The 17,511-nt window shown below is 39.7% G+C and overlaps 2 protein-coding genes and 1 long non-coding RNA gene across 4 annotated transcripts; all 3 read right to left on the bottom strand.

The window, feature by feature from the left end:
- Positions 1–898: 898 nt before the first annotated feature.
- LOC123488610 lies at positions 899–2,716 on the bottom strand. Of its 2 annotated transcripts, XM_045219469.1 has the most exons (6): positions 2,493–2,716; positions 2,316–2,405; positions 1,746–1,844; positions 1,535–1,618; positions 1,326–1,430; positions 899–1,057 (listed from the first exon to the last, which is right to left on the bottom strand). In XM_045219469.1, exons 1-6 carry the CDS (start codon positions 2,625–2,627, stop codon positions 923–925), a joined length of 648 nt encoding a protein of 215 aa, XP_045075404.1. In that variant the 5' UTR covers positions 2,628–2,716; the 3' UTR covers positions 899–922. The 2 variants fall into 2 exon arrangements, with proteins under 2 accessions (XP_045075404.1, XP_045075405.1); XM_045219470.1 differs by lacking the exon at positions 1,746–1,844 and having other exon boundaries at positions 2,493–2,712.
- Positions 2,717–5,118: 2,402 nt separating this feature from the next.
- Positions 5,119–6,869, bottom strand: LOC123488611. The gene is made up of 7 exons (XM_045219471.1): positions 6,738–6,869; positions 6,499–6,603; positions 6,177–6,275; positions 6,005–6,052; positions 5,804–5,884; positions 5,447–5,689; positions 5,119–5,181 (listed from the first exon to the last, which is right to left on the bottom strand). The coding sequence occupies exons 1-7, from the start codon at positions 6,867–6,869 to the stop codon at positions 5,119–5,121; spliced, it is 771 nt and encodes a 256-aa protein (XP_045075406.1).
- A 993-nt stretch (positions 6,870–7,862) lies between these two features.
- Positions 7,863–8,341, bottom strand: LOC121556889. The gene is made up of 3 exons (XR_005998249.2): positions 8,282–8,341; positions 8,081–8,161; positions 7,863–7,900 (listed from the first exon to the last, which is right to left on the bottom strand). It is a non-coding gene; the product is annotated as an uncharacterized LOC121556889 (long non-coding RNA).
- Between the last annotated feature and the right edge of the window lie 9,170 nt (positions 8,342–17,511).

The following is a 17,511-nucleotide window of genomic DNA, read 5'->3' as shown; positions in this document are numbered from 1 at the left end:
CACACTGGCGATTGATTCCGAGATGGGAAGGAACTCAAAAAAGCGCTCCTGCACTTTGTGGTTGTCTCTTTGATGTGAACTTCTTTCAAAGAGACAATCGAGTTGCACTGAACGCTATAGCCATCTTGATAGTAGTACGTGAATTGATTGATGCTGCTACCCGCTCTTTTCTTAGTTACGTTCATGGTTACGTTACGTAACGTATGACGAAAGCGCGTAAGTGCAAGCCCTCAGAAACCCATAGAGATTGTATTGAAAGCTCTGAAATTTGAAAAAAATAGATTTTACATGGGAGTCTATGACAGACTTCTGGGCGATTTTCAACCTGACTGAAATCGCCCCAAAAGGGGGGGGAGCCATTTGAAGCACGACTTTAGCCTGATTGGACATTTAGTGGCAGAGTGGCACTGTGGCAGATCAGACGTCTAGATTACAACACTGATAACTACTGTTGCCGTGATATAATTGATTAGAAAAAAAATCCCTTCCTTTTCCCGTTTGGCAGCGCGTCGCCCATATCGCCCTATTGAACACACCGCCCCTGCTTGTACCTAAACCAAAGTAGATAATGTAAAGATTGTTCTATACATCAGTTGGGGTCTCTATAAGCTTTAATATGAGGTCCTAAACCTGGCATGAAAGTGCATCATTATAGCTGTGTGGGCTAATAAAGTCAAAATGTTTGCCTTGGGGTAAGTTGAGCCAATGGTTGAGCCAATGGCAAGTTGAAATATATGTAGATATCTTTGTTAGAAAGAATACTATATTTCCCTTGACGAAGTGATACTGAATGTAAAAAATGGCTCAACTTACCCCACTCTCCCCCACACATTATGTAAAGTTAGTTTACGATTGACAGATAATGTTTAAATGCAAAAAAACTTTATTTTGTGTTAGTGATCCTCAGCTCAGTTTGGGACCCTTAATCCAGGCTGGACAGGAGGAACTCAACCTGCATTTCTAGATTCCCCATCACCTGCCCCGAGAGCCTCTGTGGGCTTTCATAGATGGACTCATCGAGGTTGAAGATGGAGTCCAGCCACGCCTTCATCTGGCCCTGACGACAACAGACACATCATCAACTATTATTTAATGACCAACTACAAAGATAATGATGAACAAACCATCACACACAGCTCAGGATATATATATATATATATATATATATATATATATATATATATATGAGAGAGAGAGAGAGAGAGAGAGAGAGAGAGAGAGAGAGAGAGAGAGAGAGAGAGAGAGAGAGAGAGAGAGAGAGAGAGAGAGAGAGAGAGAGAGAGAGAGAGAGAGAGAGAGAGAGAGAGAGAGAGAGAGAAATGTACCTTAATGAGGAGGTAGAAGTTCCAAGCAGCCTCTGTCCAGGCTCCTCCAGGAGGGTGAATCCTCTTTATCACTTCCATGAGCAGATAAAAGAAGCTACCAGGCCTCTGGAGAAGGAACAGGGGACATGAGTGAGTGTCTACAGGCTTGATACAACAGTGTGGATAGGATAGATAAACAACAGGATGTTTACATTCTTAGGGCCACTTACAGATGTAGGAAGAGATGTTTTTCCTTCTAGAAGGCTTAGTAGAACGAATTCATAAAATACATCCACGAAGTTGATGCGGTCGATCTGAAGTCAAACAAATACGCTAATTACATAATCTTCATTGACAAGCACTTTAGAAAGTCTCATTGAGTAGATGTTGGATGAGCAGACTGTGCCTGCAGCTAACGCTCAAACTTGCATGTAAACCTACTCCTACAAGAGCCATCTCTTGCTCTAGTCGCTCCCTGTTTGCTGGCTCATTAATGAAGTTCACCAGGAGGTCGTAGGCCTGCTCAAACTGCCTCACATCCTCAAAACAAAACAATCATACAATTCCTTAAACTTAGATCATAAAATCAAAGATTCAGGTCTGTAATTCAGAGGGTCTCTGATTGTTTTGCTTGTAAGACATTGGAACTTTTCAACTAAAACCTATGAATCACTGTTGCCTAAAGGTAACCCACTGGGCAAAGACTTGTTGTATCAACGTAGTTTCTATGTCATTTTAACAAAAAAATTTAATGTGATGATGTTAAAGCAACGTGGAAAACTGATTGGATTTGAAAAAGTCATCAACGTAAGGGAATTTAGTCTTTTTTCACCTAACTTTTAACCTAAATCCAATGACATGGTCAATGTTTTTGTTGATTTCACATTGAATTCACATTAGTTGACAACTCAACCAAATGTAACTCAAAACTAGACGTTGAAATGACATCTATGTGGGAACTATACTGTATATCTGGTCTGATGAACTCTGTACACTTATGTGAATGGTTACCTGCTGGTTGAGCTTGGACAATCCGCTCAACACCATCCTCCCAGCGTGGGTGAGGTAATTAAGGGAGGTACTGTCTGAGGATGTCAGAGCCTGTGAGAACAAGACAATACATTTACAAACAGTCCAGAAATGTTCATCAAATGAAATACAAAAGGTGCTAAATTCACAATTTCACACCTCCATAGCATGTCGGATACCGGCCAGCCTCAGAGAGAAGTTGGTTGTCCCTTGGTTTCCAAAGTAACTCCTGTAAATATAAATGTTTAGTAACACATGTGCAACATAAGGAGATAAAGCATACATCAATGCCATGATATGAAGATATCCTCTTATGTTAGCCTATGTTACAACTGCAGGATTCAGACAGACCATACCAATGTAGGACCTTCATTTGATCACTCTTTTGTTGCTGAGAATTTTCCTGCACGGCAGGAAATTAAACTTATAGTGTATTTTAGTTTTAAAAAGGCTTTTAAAGTTTGTAATTTTCACTTTGAAATGTCAGACTGATTTGCCCAAAAAATGTATCAACCCCTACAAAAATGAAAATTATAATCCACATAATAATTCATATTTGCTGTTGCTGCAGGATTATTTCCCTGCTGTAGCACACTGGCTTAAAGTAGACCCTTTCCTGCAGTCAAATGACCAACTCACCCTCTAGTGGCCTCATGGGTGTAATGATATTAATATTTTTCATAATTTCATAGTTAATCAAAATGATTTTTAAAAATGCAGAAAATCTGGTTTTTCTATGTCAAACGGTTTTGTTATATTTCAGTCTTCTGTGATGTACAGTACCAGTCAACGTTTGGACACACCTACTCATTCAAGGGTTTTTCTTTATTTTTACTATTTTCTACATTGTAAATAACAGTGAAGACATCAAAACTATGAAATAACACATATGAAATCATGTACTAACCAAAAAAGTGTTAAACAAATCAAAATATATTTTAGATTTTAGATTCTTCAAAGTAGCCACCCTTTGCCTTGATGACAGCTTTGCACACTCTTGGCATGCTCTCAACCAGCTTCACATGGAATCTTTTCCAACAGTCTTGAAGGAGTTCCCACATATGCTGTGCACTTATTGGCTGCTTTTCCTTCACTCTGCGCTCCAACTCATCCCAAACCATCTCAATTGGGTTGAGGTCGGGTGATTGTGGAGGCCAGGTCATCTTATGCAGCACTCCATCACCCTCCATCTTGGTCAAATAGCCCTTACAGAGCCTGGAGGTGTGTTGGGTCATTGTCCTGTTGAAAAACAAATGATAATCCCACTAAGCGCAAACCATATGGGATGGCGTATCGCTGCAGAATGCTGTGGTAGCCATGCTGGTTAAGTGTGCCTTGAATTCTAAATAAATCAAAGACAGTGTCACCAGCAAAGCACCCCCACACCATCACACCTCCTCCCTCCATGCTTCACAGTGGGATCTATTCATGCGGAGATCATCCGTTCACCAACTCTGCGTCTCACAAAGACACGGCGGTTGGAACCAAAAAATCTCACATTTGGACTAATCAGACCAAAGGACAGATTTCTACCGGTCTAATGTCCATTGCTCGTATTTCTTGGCCCAAGCAAGTCTCTTCTTCTTATTGGTGTCCTTTAGTAGTGGTTTCTTTGCAGCAATTCGACCATGAAGGCTTGATTCACGCAGTCTCCTCTGAACAGTTGATGTTGAGATGTGTCTGTTACTTGAACTTTGTGAAGCATTTATTTGGGCTGCAATCTGAGGTGCAGTTAACTCTAATGAACTTATCCTCTGCAGCAGAAGTAACTCTGGGTCTTCCTTTTCTGTGACGGTCCTCCTGAGAGCCAGTTTCATCATAGTGCTTGATGGTTTTTGCGACTGCACTTGAAGAAACTTAAAAATTTCTTGAAATGTTCCGGATTGACTGACCTTCATGTCTTAAAGTAATGATGGACTGTCGTTTCTCTTTACTTATTTGAGCTGTTCTTGCCATAATATGGACTTGGTCTTTTACCAAATAGGGCTATCTTCTGTATACCATTCCTACCTTGTCACAACACAACTGATTGGCTCAAACGCATTAAGAAGGAAAGAAATTCCACAAATTAACTTATAAGTAGGCACACCTGTTAATTGAAATGCATTCCAGGTGACTACCTCATGAAGCTGGTTGAGAGAATGCCATGAGTGTGGAAAGCTGTCCTCAAGGCAAAGGGTGGCTACTTTGAAAAATCTCAAAAGTGAAATTTTTTGATTTGTTTAACACTTTATTTGTTACTACATGATTCCATATGTGTTATTTCATAGTTTTGAGGTATTCACTATTATTCTACAACAGGGTTCTTCAATTCCGGTCCTGGAGGGCCGAAACACCTCTGTTTTTCATCCTCTCCTTCTAATCAGGGGCTAATTCAGACCTGGGACACCAGGTGAGTGCAATTAACTACCAGGTAGAAATAAAAAACAGAAGTGTTTCGGCCCTCCAGGACCGGAATTGAAGAAACCTGTTCTACAATATAGATTTTTTTTTTTTTTTACCTGGAATGAGTAGGTGTGTCCAAACTTTTGACTGGTACCGTATAGAAAGTGTTTCAACTCTATATCTGACATGGTAAAGGTGTCTTCTTTTTTTAAGACCATGTCCATATGTGTGAAATGTATACTTTTGCTTCAAAGTAGATTTGTTTAAGACTATTAAGAAACACACTGTGTGACCCTGATCTAGCCCACTGCAGTAAAAGGTTATTAAGGTCCTACTTCTGTATAAGTACAATATTGGGCAGATTATTTCAAAGCAAATGTTTTTACTATAGATGAACACATTAAAGCAAACTCACCACAGCTGGGGGCACATCTGCAACATTATTTTGCTCCTCCACAAACTCCTAAAGCAGACATCACATTAACATAAACTCTACTAAACTGCATTTCACCTGCAACATCAACTAAAGCAGACAAAACATTCAGTGACATCATAACAATACTTTCATCTTGACCTAAAAACTTGACCCTTGACAGACAATACAAACCTGTCGATACCAAAACATTGTGTTTTGAACACAATGACATTTAGACACACACCTGTACACACAAGTACAAATGTCAGTAAAACAAAGAAAAAAGTGCTATTGACTGTAGAAAGAGTTTTACGTGAGGAGTGCTGTCAGGGGTCTGGTCCTGGTCCTGGGTGGAGTGGAATGGTGGAGGGGGACTGGGAGGGGAATCGGAAGGGAAAGGGGGAGGGGGAGGGGGAGAATCCTGGGGGAACTGGTGAGAGGAGCCAGAGAACGGTTCATGAGGGGTGGTGATGATGTCAGAGGTGGAGAGCTGATACGACGTCATCTCATCCCCCCTCTCCTGGAACCCCTCCACTGTGGTGGAGATATCCACCTGCTGTTTAACACACAACATGTGACACTGTAAGCCCAACATTGAAAACCACAATATTAAAAACCCCTCAACCAAACACTGAAATAAATCCTAGCACAGAGAAACAACGAGTTATACCTGGGCATCCTCATAATAGGTGAACTCAGACCTCCTCTTGACAAGGCAGGACCTGAGTCCATAGATCCTTCTACCAAGGAACTAAAAATGAGGATAGAAATTCAAATGTCTCATTTCATTTTCTGTCAATATTTATTGAAACAGGTAAATGGACATTTGCCACTTCCCATTTTTGGGGGGTGAAAAAGTGTTTGACTGTACCTTAATACCAGTCAGCTCCTTGTTGGTGAGGACCACCTGGACAAGACCCTTTAAAAGAGACACAGGAAAACATTACATTTCATCCAGTAAATATAAGTAGCCCTATATTGTGTGCATCATTTGACACAAATCAGGTGCATTTGAGATGAAAGATCAGTTGAGAATCTCTCACCCATGGGTCCAGGATTTTTTCCTGAATGACTCTGCTCCACCACAGCTGTTTCTCCACTCCCCTCACAATGCACAGGTGATGCAAGTCCTCTTCATTTTGCTAAAAGAAAAAACGCCTTCAGTCTGCAGACCTTTCTCTATATTTTAACTATAGATTTCTATATCATTTGGCAGACGAAGTTTTGACTATCATTACTGGCAGTGATATAACAACTTTCCCCTACGTTTCAATTAGGGCCAGACATACAAAAGAAACCCCAGAGACAAATGGGAGTTAAAATATACTGGTGTGTTCATTAGTGTTAAGAATATGTCTGAAGTACCTGCACTCGTCCATAATGGATCTTCCAGTAATGGAAATGAAACGAACCCCAGTTCCCAACCAGCTGCAACTTCTCATAGGGAAAACGAGAGTCTTCACTATTTGGCTGAAAAACAAAGACATCCCCTAATTTCAGAGGTTTCTCTGTGATTAATAAAAAACACAATTGTGGAGATAGAGGACATGTTAATGTGTACTATTACTAATACTCTATGACTGTCTAATAATGTGAATAGCTACCTGTGAATGGCTATCTAAAGGTGCTGACAGTTCGTCAAGCACTAGCCTCCCCGCTTCAGTGAGGTGAAAGGTAGGCTCCTCAGTAACCCATTTGGAATTCTGTGAAAAGAAGAGGGAATAGGGTAAAGCCATCAAATTAAGGAAATTCTCCCTATAAGATCAGATGAGCTTTGGTTAATAATGTGAATGGTTACCTGTGTGTTTAACACTGCCAGCTCTCTCACCAGAATTCTCCCAGCACGGGTGAGATAGTAGACTGGTTTGGGCTTGGAGATGAAGAAGACGGAATATGTTTACAGACATGTTCATTATATTGTTTTATAGAAAACTAGTGACTTGATGTTAATGTTTAATATCCTCTAAAGACCAGAGAGTATCAGAATGGATAGACTTACAGAGACAGGAACATACAAGGGTCCAGACCAAGGGATTATAGCCAGACAGGGCCACTGCCCAACCTCCTCATCCACATACTAAGGAAAAAGACAGGATCAATTTAAGAGTCCGTTTGAATGAGAGACTGGTATAGAAGTGACAGACTGGTATAGGGAGAATCGCAAGAGGAGGCCACTGCAAAGATAGATTCTAAGACAATTGGCAGTTGAACTACACAGGTCTGTGTTTAAAGGTTAAGGAAACCTATGAGGTACCTGCATATGAATGGCTACCTGTTCATTTTGAGAAGATAGTTCCTCCCATACCATCCTCCTAGCTGGAGTGAAACAGATGAAAATAGACTGCTCCATCGTGAAAATCTGGTAAAAATAAGGGAACAGCTGTAAAGACATCAAAGTATTCAACTATCAAAGTGGATACTGAAGGTTAATTATACCTATTAGATCAGATGAGCATTGGTTAATAATCTGCATGGATACCTGTGTGTTTAACACTGCCAGCTCTCTCACCAGCATCCTCCCAGCATGGGTAAGGTAATATGTTGGCTGCAGTGTTACAGATTGTTAGAAAAATAGGAAATATGTTTACAGACATGTATTTATATATTGTTCTTTAAAAAACGTCATGTTTATGTTTAAATTACATAAACCAGTCTAAAGACCAGAGAGTATCATAATGGATGGACTTACAGCGCTTGAAACCCACAGAGGTCCAGACCAAGGGATTAAAGCCAGACAGGGCTGCTGCCGAACCTCCTCATCCACATACTAAGGAACAAGACAGGATCCATTTAAGTGTCAGTTTGAATAATACACTAGTATAGGAGTGAAAGACTGGTATAGGGAGGATTGCAAGAGGAGGCCACTGCAATGATAGTAGTTGAAACACACAGGTCTGAGTTACAAATGTTAAGAACATGTCTAAAGTACCTGCATGTGAATGGCTACCTCTTCAGGCTGAGAAAACTGTTCATCCCATACCATCGTGCCAGCATGAGAGATGAAAATGTGTTGCTCATTCATGAAAATCTGTAAGAAAATTAGGGAATAGGTTTAAGGACATCAAAGTATCCCACTACCATAGTAGATACTGAAGGTAATCCTGCCTATTAGATCAGATTAGCTTTGTCCAATAATCTGCATGGTTACCTGTGGGTTTAACACTGCCAGCTCTCTCACCAGCATCCTCCCAGCATGGGTAAGGTAATATGTTGGCTGCAGTGTTACAGATTGTTAGAAAAATAGGAAATATGTTTACAGACATGTATTTATATATTGTTCTTTAAAAAACGTCATGTTTATGTTTAAATTACATAAACCAGTCTAAAGACCAGAGAGTATCAGAATGGATGGACTTACAGCGCTTGAAACCCACAGAGGTCCAGACCAAGGGATTAAAGCCAGACAGGGCCGCTGCCAAACCTCCTCATCTACAAACTAAGGATCAATTTTCGAGTGAGTAAAATTACAGTTTGAATGTCAGATTGTTATTGAACCAATCCTGCTACAGAAGCAGTATTGTTATAGCCTGGGTGCCAGTCTGTTTCAGCTTTCTGCCCACAACCTTATTGGATTGTTATGCAAATATCATATTGCCACGATGGAATTAGCAAGAGAGTAGTAACAGACCGGTACTCAGACTATTGATAGGCCTACATTATTACCTGAACAAGGACTGGGTCCTCCTGGTCCAGGGTGGGCTCATGATCTTTATGAATAAACAATAAAGGATTATTTTCTCTAAGTTTAAGAAATACTGCAAGACACCAGACATCTGTCCATGTAGTTAGGCCGATCTTATATTTTATTTGTATTTTATATTGTGTGATATCACATTGTATTTATGTGTCTGCATAATGTACCAATATGTTCAATTAAACCTAAAGCAAAGGTTTGGTTTCAGAGGAGCATGATCGTTTGTTGTTGTTAATAGTGGAATTCCATAGCATCTAGGGCTACACTGTAAAACATATCAAATCTCCTCTGGGCTTTGCTAGCCATCATTATGTCATTATGGGATGTAGCTCAGTTGATAGAGCATGGTGTTTGAAACGCCAGGGTTGTGGGTTCTATTCCCACAGGGGTATGAAAAAATATATAATGTAAGTCGCTCTGGATAAGAGCGTCTGCGAAATGACGTAAATGTCATTATTTGAGTCCTAAATGGCACCATATTCCCTATTTAGTGAACTACTATTGACCAGAGCCTTTTGACCATATAACTATTGGCCCTGGTAAAAAAAAATAGGGAATAGGGTATAGGGTATAGGGTGCCGTTTGGGACTCAAATGATGACATGATGATGGCTAAATATAGTTTCAGTCCGTACTATAAACAGTATGTATTTCTATTTAGACATTGTAAAATCTGTAAATTTACCCTCCTCAACCGTGACAACACCGTACACGCTCTCCACGGTGGCCGGTTCATCCTCACCGACGCCGTAATATTTTCTATAAAAGTAGACAGCCGAACCGGTCGCAAGCACCAGGCCAGCTGCACACAGAAGCGGCCGCTCGCGGAGGAATCTCAGCGTGGTCGCTTTCAACAAAGTACTGAATGAATGCCTACTCATTATCGCCCTTCATACTGCAGTGATTTTGACCGAGTTCAAAACCATCTGACAGGTTCTTAGAATTACAGGGTTTTATAGGGAACCATTAATACGTCAAATGCTTCCATGGCAATGTCACAATGGGATGAACATGTTTACCAAACGGATTAAAAATCATTTAACAGTGATATCAATTCAGTTGAATTTTGGAGATGATTTGGGAGTTTATAAAATGGTGAACTATGAACCATGGTTTAGAGAGCAGTAGGAGTAGAATAATTTAGAATATACATATGGCTCTAAGTAGGAGTAGAAGAAGGGACTGCGCCACTATGCACAGTGCGCTCTCCATGGTTCTGAAAAGGAACGTTCGTTCCTGCGTTCATCAGCTCCCTGATGTTCTAGGCCGAGCCCACTCACTGAACCACTCTCACTTTCACTTTCAAGGTGTCAAAGCGTTCAACAAACATGCATGGAACTCAAACACAATTCAAATAGTTGTTTTTATTTTTTATCAGCTGAGATAGCCTACTCTTCTCATCTCTTGGCACTTCTGCTCTGCTGGTTAAACAGTATCTGAACGTTTTTACAGTTGATTGATAATTTGGATAATTCATATTTATAATGTAGTATCCCACGTTTCATAACATAACCCTAATCCCAAAATAGACTAACATAGAAACCCTAGGCGAGCACACAAGCTCTGGCTGTATAGCCGGCAACAATAAGAAATCCAAAGAGGGTGGATGTTGAGGAAAACCAGTAGACCAACACAAATCCTCTTCAGGAGAGAAAACGAATTAGAGGCTAAAAGACAGAAAATGGCAGACAATAGAAATCTAATGCGTATGTTACGGCTGGTTAGGGTTTTAATTAGGAAGGACTCCCACAAAGATATTGTCTCTCTAAAAAACTGTAGGATACATATTGGTGGTCAAAGGGGCTCGAAGCATGGGGACGTGCCTTCCCATTCGGGGGCGGCAGTATAGTGATCCTCGCTAATAAGGGCCAGTGAGCCACAAGACAATTCATATTAGGTTGGTTGACCCTGTTGGCGCAATGCGTAGGCTGCTTATCTTTCACGCCAGTGACCTGGGTTCGCTTCCCCGACCCTCCTTTAGCCACAACATTTTAAGAAAGGGACATCTTCATGACCAACAATCTAAAAAGGTTGGTCAGTCTGTGAAAATTAGAAACTTCCAGCAGGCATTGACAGTCGTCACTCTGACCAAAAGGAATCAAGACAGTTATCACTCTGACCAAAGGGAATCAAGGCAGGTTGAGGAATAAAGGTGGTTGGATTATATAGCTACATTGGTGGTATGGTTCCAAAAGTGCTGGTGATAAAATTAACATAGGCTATTACTGGCATACACATTTCAAAACAAAACAAAAAGCCTATGTATGGAGTTTTGGAAACGTTGTTAAACCAAACAGTCTGTACTCTATTGCACAAAGTTTGATGTCCCTATTGATAAAATGGCATGTTACTCTAATTTGTCAGATGTGTTACAGTTTACAATAGGCTACTGTAGTGTATTGACAATACGATGGTGTTAAATGTTTTAAATGGAACTGAAAGAATGTTGAGTTGTGGTATCAAGAGGGAAGGTTTTAGTGTGACTCCACATATGACAAACAGGAAGGGGGTTGTAAGATACGGGGATTGAACAGTAGAGGGAGCCATTCAACTCTTGGAAGGCTATATAAAGGGGGAAATTACGGTGAAGAGGTAGAAAGCATTAAGATTCAGTTGGGACTGCTTCTCCAGATCTTCGCGGGATCTGTACTTACGCTGTAACCTCGTGGTTTTAATAAAGGCCTTTGAAAACGATACAGCCTAAGGGATTCTTTGATCGACAGCAATACCCACCAGCATTCGACACGATACCACAAATGGAGGTCCTACCGAGATTCTGATTGCATTGTGCTGTTTCCTGCCTGAGACGCGAGGTGACTACGGTCCAAGAAAGGTGAGATTACTCACAAACTTTGGGCATTAGTGATTTCGTTGATTGGGGAGAGGGCAGTGGAGGTGTACAGATTAAAGATACTTGGATCGTTGTTGGTGTGGGGTGTTGCGGTCGATTACGGGTCTTTAAAATATTCTAAAGGTTATATTTTTCATTGGTAACTATCGACAATGAGGGGGTTATATTTTTCATTGGTAACTATCGACAATGAGGGGTTATATTTTTCATTGGTAACTATCGACAATGAGGGGGGTTATATTTTTCATTGGTAACTATCGACAATGAGGGGGTTATATTTTTCATTGGTAACTATCGACAATGAGGGGGTTATATTTTTCATTGGTAACTATCGACAATGAGGGGGTTATATTTTTCATTGGTAACTATCGACAATGAGGGGGTTATATGTCATTGGTAACTATCGACAATGAGGGGGTTATATTTCATTGGTAACGGTGTGACAATGATACGTTGATATTCCATTGATAATGATGTGCAGTGATACATTTATGTTTAAGGGAAGTGCGGGATGTGTGATTGTGTCGTAGGCCGCAGTTAGCTAGAGGCTAAGGCTAATGCTGGATTGTTTTGGGCCACGGTGTATCTCGTGGCTAATGCTTGATTGGTTCAGGCCACGTGGGGCATCGTTGCTAAGGTTAAGTTTGTTAATGCTAAAGTGTGAATCATGCTACATTCTACATAGTGGCTAAGGTAAATGCTAATTTAATAAATTTGTTTGCATTTGGGTGGAATTCAGAGTTCTACGCAAATGTTAGTTGTTATGTGTTATTGTCTGGTTATAGGTGTCAATAGAGAAACTGAAGTAGAACGCTGGCGTTCTATTGTGGGGTAAGCATGGGCTTGATTGGATGTGCGCATGCGCTTGAGTTTACAGGGCTAAGGCTACCACATTGGGTGCGCTGAGCCTCCAAAACAAAATGGTGGCTTAAGGTCAGAGGTCTTTGGGGTTTCTTGCAGGGGTTTGTTTAAGGGGTTTAATAGCTACCGAGAGGGAAGGGGGACATGAATCTTTTAAAATCGGTAAAGTAACTGTTATTTGAACGTTAAACTATTTGTTGGGATGTAGTAAATTTATAAATTAAATATATGTTGACGAAGTATAATGCATTGAATTGGATGACGGATTAAAAGCAAAATGTTTTTGGGCGATCTATAATTAGTCCTGAGTTTAGTCTGAGAGTGAATAATGGAGAACGAATGAATTTTGAATGGTTGGAAATACTCAGTGATGGCATGAACTACTAAAAGCTGTTTCTGTGTCTTTGTCCCTTGTCATGAGAGACAGGAGAGAAGGGGGCGAGGAGATACAGGAAGTGATCACGTCACGTGGCAGAGGATCAAGTCAAAAAGGTTTTGGTACTGATTATGGTTACAGAATCTTTCCCTAACAGGATATGTGATATTATGACGATTTTACATAGACTTGGCAAATACTATTTCATTAAAAATTGCATTTTGGAGGCTATGTGCATCACTGGGGTTTAATTACAGATGTGTTGGGAATCCAGGATGGATTGAGGAGTCTTCTGTAAATTTATGATAATTAGAGCTAATAGAGCAAGGGGTTATGGGAATTGGAGTATTGAAGGGTTGTAAGGTTAGAAGGCTTTGTTTATGGGTATTTTAGTCTGAAGATGACTAACTTGCATTTGATGGGTTGTGGTAATATACTCAACACTAATGGATAAATTGGTGACATAGGAATAAAATTGGGTTTAATTATTCAGGATGGTTAATGGATTTGTTTAGGTTATATTAAGAATTACAGGGGGGGAAGCCTATATAACTTATATAGTCTAAAATAGGATAGTTCACAATAAAGGAATTTAAAAGGGCTTGATATAGGGGAAAATTGATTAAAATAGTCATTTTTTAATCAAAGTAGGGTTAGAGTAGTGTTAGGAGAGACTAATGGCAGAAGTTAGTACACCTTTCTCACATACGGATTCAGCAGAAAGACATCATCCAGCAGAGTGATTATTGCATCAGAAATATAGATTAATAATAGATAGGGTACCAGCAGAAACAACGATGAAGATGAATTCAAAACTCCAGAAGTAAGAAGAACCGACATGTCTGGAAACGAAGAGGAGGTTCAGAAAGATGAAGATGAAGAGAAGAGAAGATGATGAAGAAAAGGATCCCAACAATAGGAGATGTCTGGAATGTGAAGGAGAAGGGGAAGTTAAAGAAGATGAGTGATGATGAAGAGGCTATGCATGGGTGGATATGACTCTGTGATCAGAGGGAAGTGGCAAGAGAGGAAAGAAGAAATGGATACTAGAGATTTGATCTCTGATGGAAGTTGAAGATGAAGAAAGCGATGAAGATTTGGAGATTAAAGGTGCTTTATTTTCAAGAGGAGTTTGTCCTACAAGGACTGGCACAGAAGATGATGGAAGATGATATTTCAAGAACAGAAATTAGAAGATAACCTTTTGAAGAATACTGATAGGTCCACAACGAGAAGAACTGGATGAAGAAAACTCAATCAAATACAACTTATAACGGGTGGTGGAGAAGAAGAAAAGTATGAAGAATCAGAGTGAACCAAATCAACAAGCACTGTCACAGCTTCAACTGAACAATATCAAATGCAATTGTACCAGCCAAGGGGGGACCAGATGTTCCATATCGACCGCCAGTTTCTGGACAGACACAGAATTGGAGAGGGAGAAGAACAAAGAAGAAGGAGGAATATTTCAGCTACACTTTCAGCAACTTTCAGAAGACTGGTATAATTATGGACAGATTGGGTACTTTACCTGTTCATGCAACAAGTCAGGAGGAAACAAGAGAACATTTTTAAGGAAGATACAGGGGCAATTCAAGATCACCTGTTAGTGTCTAGAATATCCGGAAGGGGGGTATCAGCTGAGAGCATCGATTAGAGAAGAAGAGAAAATAGCCAACAATTGAAGTAAAAACAACTGACCATTAGAAGTGATAGTGAATAGGGGAAAACTTATCTGGGTTTAGGCCTAAAGAGGTTAAACATATCACTAATTGATAACGAATTAGGATAGGGATTTGAGGTAGTAAAACAGTTAATCAAAATAGACATACTAATATTAGAAGATACTGTTATTGCAGTGTTGGGAAGAGAATTGAATTGTACAATAAGATGTACACTAGACTGTCTAAGACAATCTGTCTGAAAAGTTAAAAGGGGTGATTATTATTCTGGGTTACATTCTTACATTAAGGGATTTCAGGCTAGGCTAGGCTAAAAGGGGGTTAGTCGTTTTGCCAAGTCTGTGTGTAATGAGTCAGGAGCAGGTGGGGAATTCCCAATCACATATTCTAAAAATTTGGTGGTAAGAGATTTTGTCAATAAATCAGGGGAAAAGGTTTTAAATGTTATGAGAGAAAAGATTAGATTAAAATAAGTTAGGAGAACTAGGGGTGAAGGAACTCTGAGACAGTAAGCTAAGTTTCAAAGTTAGTAGTAAGACAGAGAGAGAACAGTGAGGAAGGACATTTTAAAGTTTAGTGGGAAGATATGGTAGGAGTTTAAATCGATTAGGAGCAGATGCATTGAGAAAGTATGTGTTGCTGAATGATTTGAGGGTGATTGAGTATCTATATTTACAGTTTCCAGCAGGGAGATCAAGGTCATTATAGGTGTACTTTGTGTAATCAAAAGTTTGAAAGTCAGGGATTTAGAGATAGGACTGAGATTTGGGGAAAAAGTGACACTAGGGGTGATGGATGGAAGTACAAGGAAAGAGTTCAAAGTTTTAGGGGAAAACTGGGGGAAACTAGGAGTAAATAAGGACATTAACACTTCAGTCTATTAGAACAACAGAGAGAAGCAATTTAACTCTTTCAACATTGATAGGTATTAAAGTCATAAATATATCGCATTTGATTATAAGGGAACCAATACAGCACCAATTTTAGGGGGAAAACACTTATTAGGGTTTAGGATGGGGACGTTTCTCTCATATGGAGAGATAATTATGGAGAATAAGTGTTGTTATCAGGACCAGGAGTAAAAGGAGGTATAGTTTAGAAGAGGGTTAGGAGTGACTGTTCACTTATTTTGCGTAAGGTTACAGATAAAGATCAGGGAGAATATGTGTACTTATCTAGTGAAAGCATAGAAATTTGTACCGGTTAAGAATTATGGGTTAAAGGCTATGTAATTTATAAGGTGATACTTATAATGGAAGATTTGAAGTCTGTAAAACTTTCTACAGTCACAGAGGGAGTTAAGGATAAGTTTATTACAGTAGTCACTCCAACAGGGAATAATCGAATAGGATGTTGGTAGTTTCCCACTAGAGGGAATTAAGGGTTTTAATTCATCAACTAAATCAACAATGTTAATGATAACTTTGGGAAGGGATTAATGATACGATGGTAATAGCAAATGTAGGAAGGATGACAACAACCTTTCTGAAATTAAAGGAGGCAGTAAGAGAGACTCAGGGGTTTAGGTTACGACGAATAGGGTTAAAAAAGCAGAGCAGATAGTTGTAGAGAGCAATATAGATTAATCGGAAATGGAGAAGAGAGATTCATCATGGAAGCTGCAGGATGAGGTCTTTTGATTTTGATGACAGAGGGGGGGGGCATCTGATCAGTGCTGCTCGTTCCTCTGTTGTGGAAGTTAGAGATAGATTAACTCATTCTGTAAGAATCAGTGAGGAATCTTGAGGGTTGATGTCTGTTGGGGATGCCAGCCCAAGACGTGTTGGACGGTTGCGCAGCCTCTAGCGGGTCTGGGTCAGGGTTATGCTTTGTCATGACTGTGGTATCGGCAACAGTCATTGACAGATAAAATAATGTAGTTGTCAGAACAGTAGGGTTAAGTGTTCTTGGGTAAAGGGATTACCCTATGGGAATTGTTAGATGGAAAGTAAGGTCAGGTAACAGTGGAAACCTGAAGTATTCAGGTGAAACATTGAGGGCTAAAAGTTGTTGTTGTTCTAATAAAACATATGAGGTAAGGGGTATGTTTATGGGAATATCATATTGGGATGTTATATGATAACTTTGGATAAGCATGAACATAAGGTTAGAGATGACAAATATAATGTAATTTTTATGTACCAGGTAGTAGAAAAGCAGGACTTTGATGGTTAAATGATTAGCTTTTGACTGACAATGTGACTATGGGGAATCTTAGAGATATTTAGGGGTTTGGGGGTGATAAAGCATCTATATTTTTACATTAGGGATGGACAGGATTTGGTTACATGTCAACATTGAAGCTTCCATATGAGGCTTTTACTATTAAAAGAGAGTTAGCACCGAACACAGCTAAATCTAGGGTTAAAAGGGTGACATGGCTACATGTCATAGTCTTCAAGCCTACCATTGGAGAATGAGTCTAAGGGAGAAGGGGGGACCTCTTCCATGATATGGTGTAACATTTGAGAGATCTGATAAGATTTGGTTGCAAGATCAGTTAGGCCAGTAGGGGCAGTGATGGGTCAGATTTTAGTTTCAGCTTTGATAACACTGTGTGATGTTTGTACTGACTTTTGATAAAGTTATGAGATTGAGATAGGTTGGAGAAGTGGTGCCTGGAGACAACACTCAGATGCCGGTGTTGACTGTTCCTGATCTGGATAAAGATTGACAAGTGGAACTGATGGATAAATATCCTTTTTGATTATTTGATCATTTTATGTTTATTGTTTCAAAGAAAACATTTTGTAGGCTGATTTTAGTATGATTTTTAGTATGATTTATGAATCAAGGGGGGATAGGTTAATGTGATTCATGCATCATTTATGTATAATTTTTTAAATTCTTAGGTGAAATGGAGGTTTAATTTGAAAGTGGTTGTTTTGCAAAGGATACTGTTTGGTCGTTTATTT

Source organism: Coregonus clupeaformis, unplaced genomic scaffold (genome assembly GCF_020615455.1).
Source record: "Coregonus clupeaformis isolate EN_2021a unplaced genomic scaffold, ASM2061545v1 scaf2397, whole genome shotgun sequence".
NCBI lineage: Eukaryota > Metazoa > Chordata > Actinopteri > Salmoniformes > Salmonidae > Coregonus > Coregonus clupeaformis.
Note: the sequence above shows the minus strand (reverse complement) of the source record. Positions and strands in the feature narration are given on the sequence as shown.

Bases quoted from the DNA above. Each gene is read 5' to 3' on its own strand.
- LOC123488610 (XM_045219469.1), bottom strand. From the start codon at position 2,627: ATGGCATTGATGTATGCTTTATCTCCTTATGTTGCACATGTGTTACTA. The intron at 1,619-1,745 runs GTAGGTTTACAT...GTTTGACTTCAG, and splicing joins AAGAGATGGCTCTTGTAGGA to ATCGACCGCATCAACTTCGT. The intron at 1,431-1,534 runs GTAAGTGGCCCT...TTCCTTCTCCAG, and splicing joins AAACATCTCTTCCTACATCT to AGGCCTGGTAGCTTCTTTTA.
- LOC123488611 (XM_045219471.1), bottom strand. From the start codon at position 6,869: ATGGCTTTACCCTATTCCCTCTTCTTTTCACAGAATTCCAAATGGGTT. The intron at 6,053-6,176 runs GTGAGAGATTCT...TCTCTTTTAAAG, and splicing joins AAAAAATCCTGGACCCATGG to GGTCTTGTCCAGGTGGTCCT. The intron at 5,885-6,004 runs GTACAGTCAAAC...CCTCATTTTTAG, and splicing joins AGGAGCTGACTGGTATTAAG to TTCCTTGGTAGAAGGATCTA.